Below are 16805 nucleotides of genomic sequence, written 5' to 3' on the forward strand. Positions count from 1 at the left end.
ATTTAGTTATATTTAGAATTTTCTCTTTACAACTCTATAGATTAAATTTAGGTACTGAAATATTTCTGTAATCTTAAGTAATTGAACAATTTATAAAATATCTATGATTATAATATTCTTTCTTTTATAAATAGTTGGTTATTAGTTAGGTCTTAATGAGTTTATTGTTGGTAAGATAGAGATTTCATGAAATTATAAAGTTTATAACATACACAACAAAGTATGAGAAAAAAATGTATAAACAATTTATTACTTAAAAATATAGTTTAACAAATTATAATAATTATGTAAATCTATAAATAGGTATAAACTTAATGGCAATTACTTTGAACTTCACTATAAATAAAAAAATTTGAGTCTCTCAATAACTTAAAATATAAATTATATTAGTTCTGGATTATCAATATCAGTCTGTCATAATAACTGGTATGCCTCGGGCAACTAATGCAGCATAGTTGAAAAAACTTTTGGTAGTTTTTCTAGCAATTGCTAATGTGCGTAAGAGTTCTCTTTCCATATGATAATCCTGTTGATCTAAAAACTCTTTAGGCCATTTCTCTGAAATATTATCAACATTAACTTAATTAAAATAATAAAATAATTTTTTTCTCAACTACCAATAGCCAATAGGTAAACATAATTTTATATATATTTATTTGAAAATATTATAAACATCGATTTGGCGAATATTGAATAATTAAATTTTATATTCTTAAATCACCTTGAAGATTAATAGGATTTCCAGGTAGCCAAACATTAAGCATAGCTCTAGCCAAGTTGTCAGCATCTAAACTTGTTACATTCCATAACATACCAATGACACAGGGACTAGATAAATAAACAGTTTTGAATTTATAAAAATAAAGTGGTGGTAGTTAAGAAATATATTACCAGCCAGCTTTTAAATATCCATATGAAGCACCCACAAAATTAGGCCGTCCACCTTTGTCTGTGTGTTTGACACTTGAACATCCAAACAACATTGGGATACATTGTAGATCTAATTTGTCTAAATCCAAACTATGCAAGTATTGTGTTCCATTGCCATGGCCACAATATCTAAATACAAATATTAGGTCAGTAAATAAAAACATAATCTTAAATATGATTACTTACAATAGGATGTTATTTTTTTTTAGTATTGAACTAAACTGTTCTGAAGTAGGTTCTTGACTTTGAATACCAGGCCAGTTTACATTTCTTTCCTTGAGAAAACTCGACATTCTTTTTTCTGCATTAGATAGTGTTTTATCAGGGTTTAAAATATAGTATCCTTGATTTTTAATTTTCCTAAAAATTATTTGCACAGTTAAAATATATCATCATAAATACTTTTTAATTGTATTACATTAATCCGTTTTGAATAGAATCCTTATGTTTGTTATACAATCTGTGCACAATATGTACAGATGACACACGGGATATTGGATGTCTTTTCAAACATGGTATTGTTTCCCATGGCAAACATTCTAATTGCTGTGAAATGAGAAAATTAGAAAATATACATTTATTTTATTTAACCTACACTAACACTATACCTCATCTAATATAAGCAAAACTGAATGTCTCTTTTTCAACATTAAATGTGAACCATTTAATTTATATTTATTAATAGCAGATTCTAATTTACTCATTTCTTCTATTGAACAGCCAACTTCTTTAAGAATGCTGTTTATTTCAACATCTGTAAGTTGAACAACTGCATTTGTTATCTGATACAAAATCATTCTACCTCGGTCACTTATAGTCATATTTTCTTCTCTGAAAATATTATATTATATATATAAATAAATTGTATATAATATACAAATTACAATTTTCTTAAGATAGAAATTACTAACTCTATGACATTATCGATAATACTATAAACTTCTGCTGAAAGTTTTTCATCAATATAGTTGCCTAATAACATACAAATCCAATGTTTTATCCAACTGGTATGAATTTCTTGAGAAATGCTCTATTGGGAACAATTATTAAAATTAAAATTATAAATAATAAGTTAGCATTTATTTTATTAACTCATTTAGAAATATTTCATTAGATAAAGTTGTGTGTTTACTTTAATTGACTGCGAAGCAGAATCTCTTAAATTCCGAATAGCTACTGGATCTTTATTTTGTCTGTCATTTGTATCTTCTAAGCTTTTTTTCAAAACTTCAAATATAGTTTTTTGTCCTAAACTGGATTTGGCCTTTTCTACTTTTATAGTCAAAGGCTTACTTAAAATGATATAAATAATTATCAATAAAAATAAACATATAAAAATTCCAAACAAATTTAATATAACATACATATTTTTGTATTTTTGACCACACTGATATCTAGATATGAAAAGTTCACCAACTTCTGTAGGTTTATCTGTAGGCCTAGGTGTTACTATATCTTTGGGATTATAGTTTTTAGTAATTTGTATTAATGTCCATTCAGATGGCATTTCTTTTAAACGTTCAATAAGACCATGATATCCTTTATTCACATATTCTGAGTTCAAGGATAGACAGTCATTGAGTTCTTTTTTACTAGGAGTACTGTAATAAAATAAAAAAAATACTTATTGGCACAGAACTTAATAAATAATCAAATAATTTAAAATCATATTTATAATTATTAATTATTGACTCACGCAAGAATGTATATTTTGAAATCTTTTAAATAAAAAAATAATAGAACAATGTTGATGAACTTACTCTGGATTCATTATCAATGATAGTTTTGAACGAATTCCACCTCCATGAGCTTCAGAAAGATAATATGCAACAGAATCAAATTCTTTTAAACGGTAATTGATACAAGCAGCAGCTTTATTAGTATCTATAAAAAGTTATAAAATTAAAATACATTTATAATAGTCAATATATTTAATGAGTTAATAAACTATGAGCACATAGTGGACAGTTATATTTCAATATTATAAGCAATATAAATACCGAAATTGTCACAATGATATGATTAAAATAACATACACATATTTTAATTCAAACAAAAACATTTTGGTATGTAGTATCTAGACATAGCAGACAGTGGAACAGAACAACTATTATCAATACCTATACGTCTAGAAACCAACCATGTCTAAAACTATATAATAGTTGTGTTTTCCGTGTTGGCACAGCGTGGAAAACATACTTTAAACAGTCTTTTACATATTTGCATGTAATATTGCTCTAAAAAAATAAAGTTCTGTACATCACTTTGAAATAATAGTATAAAAAATGGATTTTTAAGTAATGTTGGTAGATAAAAAAATCAAATATTAATGCTAGATTCAATGGCGTAGTTACCGCAGGAGCAACAGATGCAGTTGCCTCGGGGCACAAACTAACAAATAAAATAATATTGGTTTTGTGTAATTGTAAATTCATTTTTATTTAATTTGAAACAAAATATTCAATGTAATATAATTTTATTGGGTTAATCTTATAAAAAGAACATAATTTAATGATATCAAAGTTTTAATGACAAAGGTCAAAGAATCAAATTTATATTAGGTAGGGCGAAAAATATATTTTGCATTGGGCCGCTGACGAGGGTAGTTACGCTACTGGATGGGATTATAGGTAATAACAATACTCTACTTGACTTTGACAATTAGATTCAATGTAAATAAGTATTTTCATTTTATTTAAATAACCTGAGTTTATGATAGAGCTAACAGCTAATTTAAATTTGAAATCATCAATAATGTGCACACTGATTGGACCAGTGACTATAATACTTTTTAAGTACCTTACCATAAAAATAAATGATTATGAAACTTATTACCTAATGGCTAACACCTTTAATAATAGATACTTAGACGATATAGGTATCAGAAATAATTGAAACTCACTCTCGTAAACAGGAAACGGTGGCAAAGGCATTCGTTTGATTTGTGACAAACACTCCTCGATCTCATTGAGAACGGACCGGCACACAGCATCCGCTTCCATGGTAGCGAGAATGAAAAATTATTATTGTTAACGACTCGTCGACGGTCGACCCACTGGTCAATGAGACGAATATTCTTCACATTTATTATTTCTTCCGGTGACGTGTGATCTTCTCCTGAAGAAACAACGTGAAATTCGAAATCAACGGCGTTAGAAAAACGATTTAACGCGATCACGACGGTGTAAAATATGCGATAATAGCTGAATTATTTCAGTAATACAATACTATAAATGTGTTTACTTTTAACGGTTTCAATTTTGTGAATTTGTATAAGCTTGTATAAACTTGCAGTTATGTAATAGTTTTATTTTTATACTTTTCTAAGGTCCGTATTCTGTCCTCACCAATATAGTAACAGTAGACCATAGTCGGTTTAAATTTTAAATATAAATAATGTAAACAATAATATTATAAACGGGTCTAGGACAATTGGTCCCCACGAAAAAACGTCGTATGTGGACAATTGGTCCCCGTCATAATTTTAACAATTGGTCCACGGCGTCTCACCCGCATGGCCGCATATTGTGTTTTTTCCGTCTCACAAGTGCGCAACATAGCAAATTTACGCACAGTAGCTGATCACGTTTAGCAAACCCGTTAGTTTAAAAATTAGAGTGAATCCGACCTATTATGAAACTTGATGGTAAGAACATTATCTGTGTATGTTGGTTTTTTACAATTATTCAGATTTTAAGTGAGTTATGATTGTTATGAGCATTTTTAATTTACGCTATGTTATACACGCATAACTTACTAAAAAATTGAGCTATCGTAAAAAACCAACACACAAATACAAATAATGTTTTTACACTCAAATTTAATTAAACAGGTGAAGATCTCCTCTACATCGCGATTCGAATAAATAGTTGATCCAACGTCAATTAGTTCTAATTCAATCTATAATGTCCCGGAATATTATGATAGTCATAGATTATGGTAGGAACCGCCATAATTCAAAAAATTATACAAAAGAATTTGAGATACGTTTTATCTACTATTAAATTTGTTATTAGTGTTTAATAGTTTTTCCTTAATACTTTAACAAAATATCGACATTTTAGAGTAATAATTTATCAAATTATTATTATTTTCTGTTACAGTTGTTTATATATATTATGATATAATTATTAATTAGGCTTAGGGACTTGTAGCTCTAAAAAATACCTAAATATGTTCTAAAATATGTACCTAAAAATAACTGTATATACACTAAGATATGGCCCCAAAAGAAATTAGGTACATATAACAAATATGTGGTAAAATTAAATATTTATTTTATTAGAATTTATATTATATATTAGAAAATTATCTTTCTAATATTCTTGTTTTCAAATAATACTTTGAAAATTACACTGCACAATAAGATATTTCTTGATGGTTTCAAACGTGAATCTACGACGATTACTTGATAGTTAATTTTTATACACGGAAAAACTTCTTTTGACATCTACAGACCCCCTCCCCCGTTAATACGCCACTAATTGACATAACCAGTAACCACAACAAATTTTGGAACTATTATTAGGTATAATTATAATTCTAAATCGCTTATAGTTATAGTCTATATTGTTATAAATACATTGGTTGTTTAAATTTCAAATAGCATAGGTAATACTAAATATTATACTATAAAATACTGTTATTAAAATGATTTTAATTATAAAATTTTAATAATTCACATTTCTGACCATAACATTTTGGCGCCCCCTCCAAAAATACTGGCACCCGGGCCAGCTATAGCTAGTGCTTCCCCTCTAAATGCGACCCTGATTTATTCTATACTTAATTCTAAGTTTATAAATTAGTGTGTTCATGTATATGAATAAAAAACATACCTAAATCTTTTTAAAAAAAAAAGTACCTAGCAAATACTACCAATAAGGGTGGGGTATAGCCTATAGTGACCCTCTGGATACGCCACTGATTACCTAATATTGTAATATAATGTTTGGTAGTTTGGTTATATCGACTATTATAGTAATTTATTTTATTATTATTAAAATATTATATTTTATATTTATTATTTATTATTAGTATTTAGTTGGATAAATTTTTGACGAAAACATAGTAGGTATTTATTATAATATTATTATTTATCCACGCCAAAGAGCTTTCATTCAAGTATAAACTTAAAACCATTAAATACCTATAATTATAACATTTGCACTTATTGTAAAAATTATTATTTTCTTGTTTAGTAATTAACAAAAATGTCTACTAAAAAGCGTAAAATCGACGATGAAAATAGAACTTTTAACAGCTTATGAGAGAATGAGTATTTATCAGTATAAAGTCTATTTTGCTGAATTATTTTCTTTAAATCAATTACACTCATACTCAAATCTCTCTTTCTTTGTTATTTTTTGTTTATATATCCAGTTCGCCAACATTTGAACTGTAAGTCTGTAATAAATGTCTATAAAAACAAAATGTCTGCTTATACATTTTTAAGATTCTTGGGTTTAAATAAAAATTTCTTATAAGGAATATTGAATTCAAATGTTTAAGCCTTAGCTGAAAAAATTGAACATTTTATAAATTTTTAATGAAATAATTAGCATCTTTTCAATAGTTGTACAAATTTTAAACTTTAAGTAACGTTTATAAAAAAAAATCATGTCTATATTTTACAATATCATTTCAAATGTTTATTTATATCCCAAAATAGTCAAAATCATACCAAATATAGAAAATGCTAACCTATACATTTAAAATGTAATTTACATATATGCAATAGTTCGTTTTCAAATTTAAACAAACTAACAAAATATTAAAATTTACCTTTTTTCCTATTGTTGTCGTTTTTACAAATGATTAAAAAAAGTACTATGATGTTTTTAGTTTGCCCCCGAAAATGTAGACTAGATTATTGTTCTTCTAGAAAAGATGAAGATTGAAACATTTTATAACGCATTTCGACATTAGCTAACATCTAAGAATTATTAATTAAATCGAGTTCTATCGATTAATATAGACAAATGAAAAATTTAAATAAAATATAGTAAATAACCAAGTAGTTATTCGGTAATCTCAGACTAATCTGCGATTCCAACGAATTACGATCGATAAGCGACAACGGTGAACAGATACACTCGACTGACTACCTATATACTTATTGGTATGAGCTTGCGCAACATAGCGATCAGTGGAGGTTGAAAATCGAATGTACAGGGAAATGTCTACCACATCACTCATTAGCCATTGGGGATACTCATGGCACATTACACTAATAATCTATACTTTACTACGCCTCACGTACACACAATCAATACGGCTTACACATTATACATTGCATTGCAGTTTGCACGATTGTAGAAAATTGTCTTTTATTTGTGTGCAGTGTGCACGCCGCAACGTACGGCCGAGTGGCTTCGGGCGAGTGCACCGAGTGCAGTACACTATCACAGTGTAGTGGTGGATTACTATAGGGAGATATAGTGGGTGTCCATAACTCATAAGTGGTGCAAATATTATCAAGACAAACTGTTCTCATTGAGGGCAAAGTAAGCGCAGAAGCGTCGAAGACGAACGTACCCGTCGCAGTTACGCGCGTAGTACGTGTACGACGCAACGCTATCTCACCTGTTTTTAGTAGGTATATAGTTGTTTTGTCCAGTTGTAAAATTTATCGTAATACTTCAAAGACGACTTTCACCCCTACCCAATTTCTTCATCGCCTTATCAGCGTGATCGTGCGTAGTGCGCTCTTCGGTGTGCACTCGGTCGACGGTCGTTCGTTATCTACTTGGTTGTTGTATTCGTATTTCGTTTGCTGATTGCCGTTGCCACTTGCCACTCGTGAGCGACTGTCTGGTCCTCTACCCTCGTCAGTCGACATTTCAGTGGCATCGTACTCGTAACGTGCGACGCCGCCGGAAAACAATAATCGTGTCGTCGCAACAATAAATCCGTTTTCGGCGGCGGTGGTGATCGAAGAAGAATGAAACAAAAGTAAGCAGAATAGCAGAAAACAAAAAAAAAATCTTCTGTAAAAAAACTTGTCGACGGACGCACTTTTGATACCGTTTCACGAATTTGATTGCGACGGAGTTCCGTTGTTGCTCCGTCAGCGCATTTGTATGTATGTAATATTTGAAGGAACGGGTAACATAAAAAATAAACCACATACCCGTAACCTGTTGGTGCGTTGTAGTATGTGCCCTAAGGTCAGTTTTCTTCAGACATGTCTAGCGCTAAACACGGCGTGAGGTGCGACCCATAAACCCTCTACCATACACGTACGCACTGTACAAATCATAGCACCGAACTGTTCTACTTGGTATCTTTCACTTGACGGCAAGTAAACGATGTTGACGCTGTTCAGCAACGCCTACAACTACACTGCTTCAATTACGGGTATGTGTCCCATAATTGAGGAGCATAATGTTTTCTGTTTATGTTATGTTTATTTTATTTCCGTTTGAACATTACAGTCGGCTACATTGGGGTGGATGTTGATTTGTGGCTTTGGATGACATGGCTGCTTTGGCCACTCATTGTGACGTTCCTGTTGCCACTCACCATCGTACTATTATTTTACATAACTGGTGTTATACTCTACGTCTATAGACTTCACAGGTACAAATATATGTATTTAAAAGCTTAAATTGATAGACGACCTTAGTATACATTATAGGAATGTTATATTAAAATAATAAAAGAAGTATTAGGACTTAAATATTATATATTTGAAGTAAGTAGATATATGTACTTGATCTACAGTGGTAACATTTTATAACTATATCAGTTCACATGATTTAATTTATATTAAATTATATAAACTTGTACTTTTATAGAATTAAACATTCTTAAATAATCATTAATCAACAGTAAAAGTAACAGGTGTCTTATTTTAATTAAATTAGTCAAGTGTAGTCAATTGATTAAAATAAATATTAATATTTTGTATGTTGCAAGTTTTTAATAATATGCTTGCTCCAGTTTATAGTAATTTATTGTTTGCCAAATAAAATTTTTTTTTTAAATTAAATTTATTGTCTGTTAAATATGTAACTATATTAGTGGTAATAACAGCATAATTAAAATTTTTTACAAAATCACATTTTTTTTTTTTTTTTTAACCATGTGCCGGTATTTTAATTTGGAGTGTAAAGCTTATTTTTTTTGCTGTATATGAGAGCAATGAGAAAAACAGTGGCCTGAATGTACTTGTAGAAAGTTTAAAATGCTCATAATTGGCTACTGCAACTTGGCTGACTTTCAGTTGCACCACATTCATACTATTACTATTCTTAGATCATGTTGTTTTTATAACATGTGAACTTGCCTTATTAATAAGTTTTTTAATAAATTATATCTAAATTATTTAATTGATACCTATTATTATAAAATAGTTAGTAAATTGTACATTTAATACCCAACAAGTAAAGAAAAGTTTTGTATTAGGTAAAATTTAAAAATATCAATGTTGACTATAAGGTTATAGATCAAATAATATTCAGGGAAAATATCCAAGAATTTCTATGATTGTGTAATGATTCACCTGATTAGGTTGTACTTGTGGACCGTAATTAATATTTATAAATTATTGCTCTTTGGTTCTGGAAATCCATAATAATTACATGCTATGAGTGATATCCAATTATTTACATTTATTATTATAATACATCCTTGAAAAATCATAAAATGAAGTTTTTATAATTGTATAAGAAAATATACTATCTAATATGGATTTAATATGTAATAGGTACTAAAATACATATTATTTTATGGTTTTAAATATCTATATACTTACAGAATCCCTTGAAAATTTACTTATTTAAAGTTGTCAGCTAATGTAAATCATATCTTGTCATTTTGTATAATATTAGTATATAATACATTTTATCAATATTCAATATAGTAAATTACTGGTCGTGAATTTAAATACAATCATATTGATGATTATACAATGTTTACAATGGCATTAGTCATTAAATAGTAATTCATGGCATTAGTTATTATAGGTGTGGTAAGTAATTGGTAAGATGTTATGTTGAATATTAGTTATGAATGTTATAAATACTGATTTATTATCATATAGCCATATAGGTACCTTATACTAAGTTATACCTAGTATAAGGTCAATGTTACTAACAAATATTACACAGGTTAATATTTGTTTTTCTAAGTGTTTCATAGAAAAATATTGAAACTAAAAATTACTATTTTATTAATGATGTATGTCAGTTAAAGTTTCTTATTTAATTTTAAATTTGTTGAAATTAAAATTAAATTTATTACTAATCAATTGTTCAAAGTTAAATAGCTTGCCTTTTGTTAATATAAATAAATATAATATATTGTCTTGTAAGATACATTATTCTAAAAACAATTATAAATATATATATATATATCATAGTATTTAGCATAGCACATTTTTAATATATCAAATTTTAAACAAAATAATCCAACTGATTTTATTTTGTATATTAATTTATCAGCTAATTTTTATTGGAATACAAAATTAGTCTTAAAAATAATGACTAAAAAGTAAAAGTTATTTAAAAATGCCACTTGTAAAATCATCAAATCTATTTATTTTCAGATAATAATATTATTAATTATTTAACCATACATGATATTGTATTATTGTAGGGAAAGACTTATAAATGCATATGAAAATAATTTTTGGGATGGTGCATTGAAAACTGTAGCTGCATTATGGGATGCCCATGGTTGGATTTGGCATGGTAATTTATTTTGAAGTTAACATCTTTTGTCATTATTAATTAAAATGTTTATTTTATTTTTTTTAGGATATGAAGTAAATGGCCTTGAAAATGTGCCTATTGATAGTCCCGCTTTGTTAGTATATTATCATGGCGCTATTCCTATAGATCTATATTACATGATTTCTAGAATATATTTGATCAAGGCAAAATTAGTTCATACTGTAGCTGATCATTTTCTGTTTAAATTACCAGGTAATAATAATTATTATTATTATTATTATTATTGTTTTTGTTGTACAATCTGTTAAAAAAATAACTATAAGTAAGACTGGTATTGAAATATACAAAGTATGAACTAAGATATTGAAAATAAAATCAGATTGAATACTTCCTTGTAGAAAGATTTATCAGTTGCGTCATTTAAGTTTTTTCTGGACTAGGATAACCACTTACTGATTTTCTGAATCAAAATTGTTTTATTCTGACTTAGTCATATGCACATAGTGACAAATTATGTACACAAGTATACAGAGAAAGTTACTTAACTAATTTATAAATGCAAAATCTCAAAAAGTTTTGCAAAAACATTTAAAGAAAGTAAAATTATTAAACAAATTAATTATGTCTTTTATATACCTTCTATAAAACACATTTTAATAGTAATTTACAAATCATAAATGAGCATGTCGATAAATTTCTATTCTACAAAATTACAAAAATATCATTCTGTGTATACATAGAATTTTACCTAGCTTCTATTTACGTGTCATTAAATAATAATAATAATAATAATAAAATGTAATTCACAATATTTATATTTAATTTAAAAATCAATAAATATTAAAGAAAATTATATTATATTTAATCAAAGAAAATTTTTATCCTGCGTAATAGAATATGTAATTTCAACCCATACGACTTACTGAAAATTAAAACCATTTAAAACTTTTGTTTTATTTTATCAATGTATGTTTAGGCTGGTCAATAATATCTGAACCATTAAAAGTTATACCTGGTACAGTACAAACTTGTTCAGACATACTAAAAGAAAACAATCTTTTAGCAATCTCGCCTGGTGGTGTTTATGAAGCTCAATTTGGTGACAGGTATTACAGACTTATGTGGAAAAAGCGATTTGGTTTTGCTAAAGTAGCTATAGATGCTAAAGTAGTAAGTTTTCATGTAATTGCCATAATATAATATGATATCTCTTAAATTAATATATGTTATTTTGCTTTAGCCTATTATACCAATATTCACACAAAATATTCGTGAAGCTTTTCGTTGTATTGGTATTGGTCGTCGATTCTGGTTGCGCATATATTTATGGACCAGGTTGCCTATAGTACCAATATATGGAGGGTTTCCCGTCAAACTAAGAACTCATATTGGTAAACCAATTCCATATGATCCAGATTTATCAGCCGAAGACTTACAAAAAAAGGTAATACTTGTAAAAAACAATATTTTTATTATTATTAAAACATTTTAAATAATTGTAAATGGCTTAAAAAATATATATTTATGTGTACCTAAATCATATCCTTTTTTATGGTCTGATAGGAGACATTTTTTATTGTAATTTATTTTTAATTTTAATTTTTTGTTCTAGGTGGCAAGTGCAATTGAAGAATTAATATGTCAACATCAAAAAGTGCCTGGTAATATACTAAGGGCTCTCTGTGAACGTGTTTATAACCCTTTAAGCTGTAGTAAGAAGAAAACATGACATTACGCTTTACTTACCAATGATGGGAAAGTTTAAACTAATTATCTCGGTATTTAGACTGTGTTGTGGTACATTGTAATGTATAAAAAAAAAAATGTAACTGACTTCTTTATAGCATAATTTAATTGATGAGATCTTAATTTATTTTAAGTATTTATAAATAATATATTATATTATATAAATCAGTTTATAATTAATTTATAACTATCTATAAAAATTATGATTATTGATTTTTTATTTTTATTTGGATATGTACTTAATTAATTTTAAAATAAGTGGTTTAATTAATTAAATCTTGTTATTAATTAATGGCTACATACCACAAATTTCAAAAATAAATTTTTCTAACATTTTCAAGAGAAGGGAAAATATTGTTATTATTAGTATAAATAAATGTATGTATATTAATTTATATTGTTTATCAATAATCTACTTAAGTTTATTTGGAGTAAAAAAAGTACTAATTTTAAAATGATATTGGCATGTAGCTGTGATTATATTATAATATACACTGAGACTTGATATAGTTATTGCTTTTGGTATATGATTATTTATTATTTATTATCTGAATTTTGTGTTCAATTATTAATATGTATGTGATATGAAAATGTTTACATATTATTAAAAAAAAACCCATTGATGCTTATGATAAATTTGATTCCCATTTATTGTAATTTGGCTGTTCACTTTTTTATTTTTTATTACCAAAACGATATGCTAATCAAGCAATTATTTTATAATTTATTTAAAACTACTTTGTGATATATTTTTAAATATTTATTATTATTTATTTGACATTTTGTGTTTAGATTGTTTAGAGATTCTGATATTTATTTTTATGTTATTATATTTAAACTTCATTTTTTTGTAAAACACCATAAATTATGACTTTTATGTTATTGTTACCTATTTTAGAACAGTGCAACATACTTTAACAAAAAATTAATTCAATAAAATATTGACTATTTATGGGATTAGGTCATCAAGAATTGTATTGCATTTAAATTTGTACATTGTATTTAATTATAATATTGTTGTTCACATTTTAAGTACATATTTAAAATAATAAATAATAATTTATATTAAAATCAATTGACAAAAACTAAACATACTATTATTATGTTTTTATTAATTATTATCATTAATAATTAATATAAGTTGTTATGATATGCTCCAGGATTTAATTATCATACCTGATTCTACCACATACTGATATCTATATCTTCCTCTACAACTGTTATTTCATGGCAACCGACTCGGTAATATGTATTATTGGTAATGGAATATGTCATGAAAATAAGGTATACCCATAGTGGATTATTTGTGAGTTTATAAAGTTAATTTTACTATCTTTAATATTGCTATTAATTTTTCAGTGAAATCTGATTTTTAAACCAAAAAAATTATTAACAATATTAAATTCTTTGATAAATGATTATTCAAAGTCCATATATTATGTGCTTTAGGGATCTATAGGTCATATTGGATAGTTAAATAGCTGGTAAAAGTAAAAATGTGACATATGAAAAAAAATTGAGTGCTGCAAATGCACCTTCCAAAAAAATTAATCAAAAATATTAAAATTACATATAAACTTATTGTATTAAATAAATGGTGGAGGGTTAAGGGCTTGAGGCACCTACAAGTTAATCCATATAAAGAAGTAAAAATATTCAATTATGTATAGAAAAGTAGTGTGAGACTGCAGTTTATAGTTCATTTAATTACAAAAACCAAACAATTACTAACAATAGGTTAGATAATAATTAATTAATTAACAAATTGTTATTCAAAGATAGGTTGCCCTGGGATAGCTATGATATAAGGTCATAAGGATATAAAGATTAATTAGATAATTTGGGCAAGACCCCATTAGCCCAAAAATTTTAATTCTACTTTCCTTCTGCCCAATCATATTGCACTTTTTTCCACGTGATGACGCTGCAGGGAAACCGTACCTTTAAGACAATAACTGTATCGCCTTATTAATAACATTTGAGAAACGCTAAAGTAGGTATCTATAGTAGAATTGGTAGAAATATCACTGATTACTATGTCAGTTCTAAATTGAAGTTCAATTGAATATTGATTGTAGACATTTTATCTTAAACCACTAAACTGAAGAAAATAACGGTCTATTGTTTAAACGGCCGTAGTCATTTTCCTCCAAAAATATAATACCGTTTTCCTCCACTGTCTATTTTGCCCAAAAATAAATTTTGACCATATTCCTTCAATAAAGAATTATGAATAAAAATAATATTTATGTTTTCACAAATAAAATAAACATACCGATGTTACCAGTCCAGACGTCCAGTATACCGAATAATATGTTAATGTTATCCAGAACTATATACAAGGCGATTCTTTTATCATTACACATTTAAACACTCATTATTTCAAAAAGTGCTGACTTTTTTCAATTTTTTTTTCGAAATTTTTTGTTTCGTGCTTTTCTAAAACTATGTAACATTTTGATTGTTTTCACCTTTATATTTAATAGTGAAATTACTTTCAAATTTTGATTTTCAAATGGCAACCTATATTTAAAATGTCTTAAAAAATAGTAGGGCTATTTTTTTTTTATAAATTTTAACATTAAAATTATTATTTTTCATTTAACCGTTAGAAAGTTATAGTTGCTCAAATTTTGGTGGATTGATGTTTTTAGGTGTTCATCCTAATGGTTATTACGACTGTGAGGCGTTGCGGTAACTACAGGTACAAAGTTCATCACTGCGTCGATATAGTCGATAACAAGTTTATTACACATGATTATATTATATATTATATATAATATTATGTGAAATAAGAAATATTAAAAAACCGAAATCACGCCAGTCTCCAATACACTATATTATTACAATATAGTAATAATAGTTAATAGTTATGTGTTGGCGCATAGTGTACACACAATGATATTAACGAAAATATTTGGTTAAACACAACACAGCCGTGCCATATGATAATACAAGTGTGTAGAAAATGTTAAATGTGTATAGAACGATTATATTGGAATAATGTATGATGTCGCTATAATATCTGTAAACCGCGGTCTCGCCGTCGTAATGGTTTATGTCATCGGTGTTTGTTTAGTTTCAGTTTTAGTCGCGATTCTCTCGTTATAAATTTAAATGCAAAATATATATTAGGTATATATATTGCAGTCTCCACGTCATGGTGTTTCATTATTATTATAAACATAATATCGAGAGATAACATTTCCTTTCTCCTTACTTCGCAACAAACTGTATTATACGTCATATTGTGTAAATACATTCACTAAATCTATGTGTTATGAGAATTTATAAATAAGTACCGTCGATCGATATTATTCATGAATGCGGTCGCGTATAATAGGCAGGTAATTTTCCATATTGCCCGGAATATTATCAGCTGGTATATGATTCACTTTAATTAAAATTTGAGGTGCAACACGATTGCGCACTTTTTACCTTTTTTCTTTGAGCAAACACAAACATTTAAATATAACAATTTTTTTCCCAAACTGCAAAATTATGGCCTGCAAATTTCATTTAGGCCAATTTTGGTTCAGAAAACTTCAAAGTGACAATAATTTATTAAAAAGCTATAATCCAAAATCTGAACTAGGTGTTTGGTTAAAACAATTTTTTGCACTTGGATTTTTACCCTCGGAAGATGTAGAAGATGCTTTTGTGTATTTAATTGAAAATAGCCCTATTGATAATTTTGAATTCACTGATTATTTGCTGAACAATTATGTATCACCTGATGCTGCTTTTCCTTCGATTTTATGGGTCATTGAACTTTCAACAGAGGCAAGAACAACCAATGGCCCAGAATCTTTTCATAGCCACTGTAATGCTCAGTTTTATACAACTCATCCGTCAATTCACCGAGTTTTACATATTTTGTTGGATATTCAAAGTGAATCTTACTTAAAAATATATAGTATAAAACAACAAAATATTAACAAGCCTCGTAAAGAGCAAGAAGAAAATATTGCATGTATAATAAATATTTGGAAAAAATATAAAAATAATGAAATCTCTTTAAATGACTATTATTATGCTTATACACTATAGGACCACGTTTTTGTGGTAAAAAGTTATAAGAATTTGATTGTCTTGACTATTTTTTTAAATTATTAATTATTATTATTACCGTCGTTTATTCTTTATTTATTTTTATAGACGAATATCTGCATATTATTCCTTTTTTAGACGCGTAATTACTGTAGTGTATTATAAAAATTTTTTGACTACGTATTATTTTATTAAGTATTATTATTGTCGTAATAATTTTACGAATACGTATTAGTGTATTACGTTATTATTAATGTTGGTAAATTTTTGGAATTGATATTTATTTAAATGTTTGTGTTTGCTCAAAGAAAAAAGATATAAGGTGTGCAATCGTGTTACGTCCTAAACATTGTGTTCATCAAGTATATAGGTATAAAACATGTTACTACCTATATAATGAAT

General features: G+C 27.3%; 2 protein-coding genes across 2 annotated transcripts; one reads left to right on the forward strand and one right to left on the reverse strand.

Moving 5' to 3' along the window:
- Positions 1-221: 221 nt before the first annotated feature.
- LOC132930440 (uncharacterized) lies at positions 222-4321 on the reverse strand. The gene is made up of 12 exons (XM_060996316.1): positions 4174-4321; positions 3833-4047; positions 2691-2814; positions 2295-2531; positions 2063-2222; positions 1842-1960; positions 1539-1761; positions 1349-1476; positions 1117-1290; positions 892-1059; positions 722-828; positions 222-558 (listed from the first exon to the last, which is right to left on the reverse strand). Exons 2-12 carry the CDS (start codon positions 3930-3932, stop codon positions 407-409), a joined length of 1692 nt encoding a protein of 563 aa, XP_060852299.1. The 5' UTR covers positions 3933-4047; positions 4174-4321; the 3' UTR covers positions 222-406.
- Positions 4322-7403: 3082 nt separating this feature from the next.
- Positions 7404-12518, forward strand: LOC132930077 (monoacylglycerol/Diacylglycerol O-acyltransferase). The gene is made up of 8 exons (XM_060995742.1): positions 7404-8014; positions 8115-8289; positions 8367-8511; positions 10531-10625; positions 10692-10859; positions 11584-11777; positions 11848-12051; positions 12220-12518. Exons 2-8 carry the CDS (start codon positions 8241-8243, stop codon positions 12334-12336), a joined length of 972 nt encoding a protein of 323 aa, XP_060851725.1. The 5' UTR covers positions 7404-8014; positions 8115-8240; the 3' UTR covers positions 12337-12518.
- Positions 12519-16805: the final 4287 nt, after the last annotated feature.

Source organism: Rhopalosiphum padi, chromosome 4, assembly GCF_020882245.1.
Source record: "Rhopalosiphum padi isolate XX-2018 chromosome 4, ASM2088224v1, whole genome shotgun sequence".
Lineage (NCBI taxonomy): Eukaryota > Metazoa > Arthropoda > Insecta > Hemiptera > Aphididae > Rhopalosiphum > Rhopalosiphum padi.

Excerpts from the sequence above, each read along its gene's own strand:
- LOC132930440 (XM_060996316.1), bottom strand. The coding sequence starts at position 3,932 with ATGGAAGCGGATGCTGTGTGCCGGTCCGTTCTCAATGAGATCGAGGAG. Across the intron at positions 1,291-1,348 it reads TCTATTCAAAACGGATTAAT|GAAAATTAAAAATCAAGGAT; the intron begins GTAATACAATTA and ends AATAATTTTTAG. Across the intron at positions 829-891 it reads GGATATTTAAAAGCTGGCTG|TCCCTGTGTCATTGGTATGT; the intron begins GTAATATATTTC and ends TTATTTATCTAG.
- LOC132930077 (XM_060995742.1), top strand. The coding sequence starts at position 8,241 with ATGTTGACGCTGTTCAGCAACGCCTACAACTACACTGCTTCAATTACG. Across the intron at positions 8,290-8,366 it reads CTACACTGCTTCAATTACGG|TCGGCTACATTGGGGTGGAT; the intron begins GTATGTGTCCCA and ends TGAACATTACAG. Across the intron at positions 12,052-12,219 it reads CCGAAGACTTACAAAAAAAG|GTGGCAAGTGCAATTGAAGA; the intron begins GTAATACTTGTA and ends TTTTTGTTCTAG.